At 35.4% G+C, this 7,495-nt stretch overlaps 1 protein-coding gene across 4 annotated transcripts in view; it reads left to right on the forward strand.

Annotated features, from left to right (window-relative positions):
* The window catches only part of LOC135206009 (dual specificity protein phosphatase 23-like), a 99,611-nt gene extending 93,601 nt beyond the window's left edge, over positions 1 to 6,010 (forward strand). For all 4 annotated transcript variants that reach the window (XM_064237201.1, XM_064237187.1, XM_064237182.1 and 1 more), the window contains exon 4: positions 3,907 to 6,010. In XM_064237201.1, coding sequence (XP_064093271.1) covers positions 3,907 to 4,092 — 186 coding nt within the window. In that variant the 3' untranslated portion in view covers positions 4,093 to 6,010. The remainder of the gene's footprint in view (positions 1 to 3,906) is intronic.
* The last annotated feature ends 1,485 nt before the right edge of the window (positions 6,011 to 7,495 follow it).

Raw genomic sequence — 7,495 nt, forward strand, 5'->3', positions numbered from 1 at the left:
TTCCCTTGTAAAAAGAAAATGGATGTCTCAAATAGTAACAGTATGAAAGAAAACGTGCATGACTGAATACGTATTGGGGGGACTGAATTATTTTCACATATGTAACTAAGTCATGCAGTACATACATAGTATGTATTTATGTATAACCATAAAATGTAAGATTTACTTTAAAACAGTATTAATAATATTTGAAAGATTAATATGAACCATAATAGGATATTTTATGTATATTTGATGAAGGATGGTCTTTTTAGGGATACTTTGGTGTTTGCATGTTCAGGATAGGAGTTTATGAGCATTTTTAGAGGGGGGGTTCCAAACATTCGCGGATTCTAACTATTTGCGGGGGGGGGGGGGGGGGGGGGGGGGGGGGTCTGGTACGCATCCCCCGCGAATACGGGGGGACCACTGTATTTGCTTTTGTATCTCGAGTTTTTCGTAAGTTGAGCCTTTCGTATGTCGAGGTGCCACTGTATATGGGTAAGTATATGCAAAACCTTATTTGATTATTAAAAAAATATCATATGTGTCCCCAAAGGGGAGGACTTCCATTGCAATCATCCGTAGATGTACACTCTGGGGTTAACTATTGTTTTCTTAGTCCTTTCTTACTATTTGATGCATGTAAGGAGTGGCAATGACAGCTCCTTACTCTATGGCAGAAAACTAGCAAGGGTATATCAGATAGTGGAACCTTTTACTCATATCTGAGGTTTTGGCTATTCAGAGACTTCCTCATTCATATTCAGAGCACTGCATCAAGCTGCTGAAGTATCATCCTCCATGGTGATTTTTTTCTTTTCTGTTTTGTTTATGGTGGCAACTTATGGTTCAAAATTGTCTTCTGTCTTTCACCATATTTAAAGTCAGTCATCGTAGAGAACCCAGAATCAGGATGTGGATCTTTCATTGATAATCCAAGCTTGGCTTGCTGAAGGCCTCTGCTTGTGACTCTCCCCCCTCAGGCATTCATACAAAGTCAATGCTGATGACCCTTGGTACTTCTCAGGATAACCAATGCCCTGCATCTGATGGCCAAACAGACATAATTGAAATATTTGCCACAGGCCTTGGAAGTGCTATGCTGACAATAAGTAACTTAAAGAAACCAATATTTTACGTGTTGTTGGACTCCCAGTCCACACAGATTTTTATTCAATATCCCAAATATTTGGAAGATTTGGAACAGTAAAGGAAATTGGGATAGATATCCAAGAAGTTGGTAATAATTTGGATGCAGGGATATCCTTCAACAAACATGAAGAAACGTTTGAGGCAAGCAAAAGAAAAAGACAGCTGTAAAGTTACAGGTACACAATGACAAGGCTCTTGAAGAGCTTGATGAGTACAAACCAGCTGACTCATTTTCAAAGAATACTGAAAACAGAAGCATACCCCTTGCAAAGATCCCCAAAGTCACCATGTACATAGTGGCAAAAGCCAAATTAGAAAATTATCATAATTTTAAGTTCAGTGAAGAAGTTCTAGGATAAGTGACTGGAAAATATATGAAAGGTAAATAAAGTTCAAAATACAACAATGATCATTCTTACTTTTGAAGATCCAAACAAAACTTTTTGTTAATTGGTTTTATAAATGTTTTAAATTTAGCCACCCATCTACTATATGTAAAAATGCAAGCATGGTCTGTGCAAAGAAATTTCATATTGTATAAATATGAAAGACAAGAACTGTCAGGAATTTAAAAATGAAAACACTACAGTGTGCAAATCAAATGCAGACTTTAATCTACACAATCACACATATGCCTAACCTACTTTTTAGGTAAATGGAAAACTTATTACCATAACATAAAGAAGTTTCAGAAAAACTAGAACATTTCTCAAACATTTCAAGTGAAAAAATCATCCCAGAAAAAAAGTCAAATAAGGACGCCTCTCTACTTAGTGGCTACAAACAAATAGCCCTCGCTTAATTGTGTCTTTAAACCGATAGAAAAACATATCAATATCAGACCTGTAATGCTTTTGGAAACTGAAGACTTGTTTTCACCTCACCAATTTGGATTTAGAAGTAGATCCTCACTAGACCCCTTGCTGAAGTTATCAAACCAGATTCATCTGGAATTTACTAAGCATTACCAAACTGTATGGGGTTATTTGATATAGGAGACAACACATGACATAGTGTTTCGGCCTAATGAAACAATTGTATAATATGAGCATAAAAGTAACATAAGATTTGTAGAATCTTTGACATCAGAGAGATTCTTTACTGAGGTAGTTGGGATTACTTATCAGATACCTTTCTGCAAGTAGAGGGAGTCCCTCGTTGTCATGTTTGTAGTGTCACATTTTTGCCCTGGCCGATAATAGTATCCTGGAAAGTGTTCCTTCACCACTTAGTCTTTTTATTCGTTGATAAGTGCATTATCTACTCGTCAATATATGCAAAGGGCTACTAGTGCAGAAAACAAGTGAGTAGATGAATTTTTTATTTAGTTGAGTGGAGATAGAACTAATGAAAAATAGCATGGCTTAATCTAAATGGAGATATTTTACTCTTGATAAGGAAGTAAAATTTTTAGGGATGACTTCTGATAAGAAGCTGATGTGGTCAAACTATACACTGATCATTTAAAAGTGAAAAGTTAAAAAAAAAATCATTCAGTATTTTAAAAGTTGTCTGGTTTTAGTTGGGGTACCAATACATTATATTCATCTGTTTGAAAATCAAAACTAAAAGAACAAGATGTAATGCACAAAGGGTGGCTTGCACAGAGGGAGCTACTAGAACTTCACCTGTTGAGAACCTTTATGTAGATTCAGAAGACTTACTACTAGTTCTGAGAAGACATGAGCCAGGTTTGCAATTTACGGTGATTTGAGAAACTTCTCAGAAGCATTCAAAGAGCTTTACTCTTCTCACCTATTAATAAAAAAGGGTCAGGAGTTGCTCATTCACCTCTGTTGGACATAAATACAATCAGTTTTGTTGGATTCCTTCTCATACAGGAATGCAAGGCAATGTATTAGCTGATAAGGGAGAGAGAAATTAAAGATGAAACAAAATGCAAAATCTGACCAAAGAGTTTCCACAATATGACATCTGAAACGTCATTAAAACTTACATTCTGGATAAATGGCAAAAGTTTCCACCAATAAGAAATAGAAGTAATCTGAGGAGAGACTGATATCTGTAGAAATTTCACTAATCAATCCTAACATAAGGTTTGAGGTTTAGATGACCAATTTTAGGATTGGGCATATTCGATTGACCCATAGTTTTCTTTTGAAAGGATCCAATGCTCCAGGTATGACCTTCTAAGTATATGTACCATTGAGTTGGTCAAGTTATTTTGGAAATTTGAATGACAATGATTAGATGAGGTAAAGTTATTTAGGAAATTCAAATGACAATGATTAGATGAGCTCCCTGCAAGAGGTCAAGATTTTTAATGTAATCTAGTCACAGTGTAATATATTTATCTATTTGTTGTATATATTATATGGTGGAGAATTTTGGTACCCCTGGCTCAAAGGCACTAAATAACCCTGATACATTCCAGTGTATTGGTTAAGGCCTCAACCTCATAAACAATCTAATCAGTCAGTATAATTGATTACAGTGTAGGTTGTTAGAAGCTATCTTATTGCTATCTGCCTTTTGAGACTTGTATTTAAAAGTCACAATTATGTCAGGATTTCAGACACTATTACTTAGTTACTGCATTATAGCCGATACGCCTGTCTTCTTAGAACATACTTATATCCCGTTGGCATTAATTTCACATTCTTTGGCTACTTACATTTACTTACAATTGAGCCCAAGTAGTAGGGCTTTGACTTTCAATCGCCCATCCTCCATTTGAATGATTCATCATACCTTTTCCTTAACATTTAACCTTCATTAACCTATTAATTGAATGACTTAATGTATTTGCAGCCCGTGTGTGTTCACTGTAGAATGGGTCTTGGTCGTACTGGAGTGATGTTGGCCTGCTACTTTGTGAAGCATTACAACCAGACTGCTCGGGAAGCAATCCGCAATATAAGACTAATGAGACCCTGGAGTATAGAAACAAGATCACAGGAAGGAGCTGTGAAGGACTTTGAAAAATGTATAAAATAAGATATTGCTTGCATAAAGTCACTTGTATTTTCCGTCTTTACAAATGTAGATTTATGTCTATAAAGGATTCAGTTCCAAATGCTCTTTTTCCTTTTGGAATGAGGACTGATTAATCACATTCATTTACATAAGTGTAATGTCTGTATCGAGAATGTTTCTATACAGTCAGATCCATTGACTTTGCACGATAGGGAGAGTGAAAAGGTGGCAGTCTTGTGACGTGCATCTCATCAGCCCCAATCAGGTGCTGCACTTTTATTATTTGGTTTTTTATATCTGATACACCATGATTCATCAGTTACACCATGATTCGTCAGTTAATTGCAGCTCCCACAATCTGAGTTGGTACACTCTATGGATGAATTAATGTTGAAGTAGAGTTAGAATAAGTAAACAGAATTCCCAAGAAAGAGAATGCTTATTAGTAAAATATTTGGTTCTGAAAGTTCAAATGCTGCTTGAATTATGAAATAAAAAGAATAAGAAACAGCTATCATGGAAATGATACTGTCATTGATGTATAAACCATTACTATTTTATTGGTATTTTTTACTTTCTACTCATTTTTGCCAGGATAAAACCAAGGTTAAAAAATAGGCAGCTTCCACATATTTTTATCTGGCAGATATCAGAGAGTAAAGAGCTGCATCATAAGATGGTCCAAGGAAAAAAGCGTGCTCATTGTTTGAAAGGCATCAGCTATCAGACTGTAAAGAGAAATCTGGGATAAGGGTCAAATATTAGTGAGCAATTCAAAATGCTTTTACCAAAATTCACAAGCTTAACTGATGACGTAGGCCTATTAGTAGAAACTAAAGCTGGTGTTAGTCAGGGAAGGCCCCAGTTCATGTTTGAAATTCCTACAAGTGTTTATTAACTGCAATCAGTATGGTATGAAAATTAACAAAGGGAAAAAAAAGAGATATTCCAGTGTAAAACACAATTTTATCTGTTGTGTGGTACGATAGTTATATGTATCTAGGCAGAACAATTAAGAATGCAAGTACTTACACTAACTTGAATAAGTGCAAGTGGGTGGTCATCTACATTTAAGTTTGTATAATATACACAAATCTATCCATTTTTGTCGTATAACAATGGTGTGCCATTTGATGTGATATTGTTGTGCTACAACCAAGATTAACCTGCACCAGTTATCAAATCAGAAGTGCAGTCTTCTATTTGAGTATATTTCTAAACATTAAAATTAATCCAGAGAGACAAGTGAAGACTGAACTAGCGAGATTATGGTAGAAAGTGAGCAAAAACATTGAATCAAGAAGGCGGTTAACTTGCAAGCAGTTTATTCCTGAACCCTATAGATTGGCCTTTTATCAGAACAAGGTTAGTTCTCATCGATTTAATATATAAACCGTTCTATAACGGTTTATATATAGCTAGAAAGACTTCTTTCTAGCTATGGAGATGTACAGGATGAGGATTGTGTGTATTACTCCAGTGCCTCTTAGTAAGTGTTTAAATTAAAGTATTTGTTTAAATTAAAGGAGGGATTCACATTAGATTACTGTTCATTAGAACATTAAAATGACGAATGAAAATATTCAAAACTTGCCAAAAAATCTGTATTTAATTATGAAAATAAATTGATAAATGAGGGAAAACGGTATTAAATGCTCTAGTGTTGATTGTTGTATTTAGCATAAATGCCATTCCTGTATAATAGTTGATGAACATGATACTTATTAGACTTTGTACAAATAATACTCCCTTATAGGTGATGTGCCCATTATTGGAACATTCATATATTTTACCCTATTTGTGTGTATATTACTGTACATACTTTTGTCAATAAATGATAATTCCATTAAAGAAATATACATTAGTTGAAAATTTTATAAAATGTGTTCTGCCCAATGAAATTACAAAATAACACAATAAATTGGTTAGGACTATTCAAGTTGTCTTGTTTTGCAACAATTTCCCCATTTTTGTTTCTTTACTGTAACCAGGGCTGTTATGTTTTGTCTCAATTATGCTTATAAAAAAGCAATTTTCTCTCTAGTCACCATGGTAAGAGAATTAAAAAGGAACAGCACTTTAGTAGCTTGTGTAATATGTATTTTACTTGCGGTGTAGAGACTAATGCATAAAGTGCAGTTAATATGAAATGCCACAAGTAAAATGAAGTGGGACCTTTGATCCAAAAACATTACCTTTTGAAATCACATAAATCATTCTTGCAGATCAGGCTAAAGGTGAGTTTCCAATGCTGCGGCTCAAACAATTGTAGCTGTGAGACTATAGTCGCACAGCTCACACTTTGTATTCCTTCTGCACGGTTCACAGTTTGTAACTCCTTCTCATTATATCAAATGGCGCAATTTCCAATGAAGCATCTACAGTGTAGACACTTCCTTGGAAACTGTGCCATTTGAGATAATGAGGAGTACAAACCGAGCCACGAGACTATAGCATTGGAAACGCACCTTAAGGATTGAGGCAACAAATGCCTCCTGGAGTCATAAATTATCAAGTGTTATAACACCCCGAAGTTGTTATGCAGGTTCTTAAATTATACTAGAGATGTCAGTTATAAATGTTAACTGCGTTAAAGGTCAGTGGAAACAAAAACACTCAAGAAAACTTAAATAACAATATATTTAATACTTAATAATTACAAAATTTTAATAAACCTTGTGGAATATAGTGAATACTTCAATACCTTTGTAACAACCAGGAAGGACGAATACAGGTCCTTAGAATACGACTGGATTCCCTAAAACTAAAAACCTAAACCTTATCAAAGAAAGAAATATATTAGGAGGAAGTGACAATTCTCAATAAATTACTTGTAAGGATCCAACAATTTTGCTGACCACACCAAAACTACCCCAATACTAATTCAAAGGAAGAAGGAAGGCAGAGCAAGTAAAACAAGAAATTAATTATACATAGCTAAATATGTTAAACCTTGCCTAAAAAAATGAGCATAACTGAACTGTTGGGTGTAGTTATAAAGTCACAGCATAAACACAGAAAATATATATATTACATTTAAATCATTCAAATGGTATATAATTTTTCTCACATCGGTGGAGGCATCAGAGGAGAGACAATTTCCAGGGCTGTGATCAACTCGCCAAAGCAGCTATCAGGGTAGGTCATGAACACCAGTGCTTAACCATAAAGGGAAGGCAATCCTAAGCAAAAACCAGAGATTCTCTGACCTGGCATCAGCCTCCCTACAGATCATCTCACAATCTAGCGAGTTCCCAGATCTACTAAGAGAGCAGCTGGACGGCGACACAAGTGGCAGGCAAATTTCCATCGATGCCGGGAGAAACGACAGCTCCAATTCCCTGGGAATTCCTCCTCCTCAGGGAAAAGCAGGAAACTCAAGTTGCAGGTGACAGGAGCACCTGTGAACCTCATATGAAGCACC

The sequence above is a fragment of the Macrobrachium nipponense genome, chromosome 11 (genome assembly GCF_015104395.2).
Source record: "Macrobrachium nipponense isolate FS-2020 chromosome 11, ASM1510439v2, whole genome shotgun sequence".
Classification (NCBI taxonomy): Eukaryota; Metazoa; Arthropoda; class Malacostraca; order Decapoda; family Palaemonidae; genus Macrobrachium; species Macrobrachium nipponense.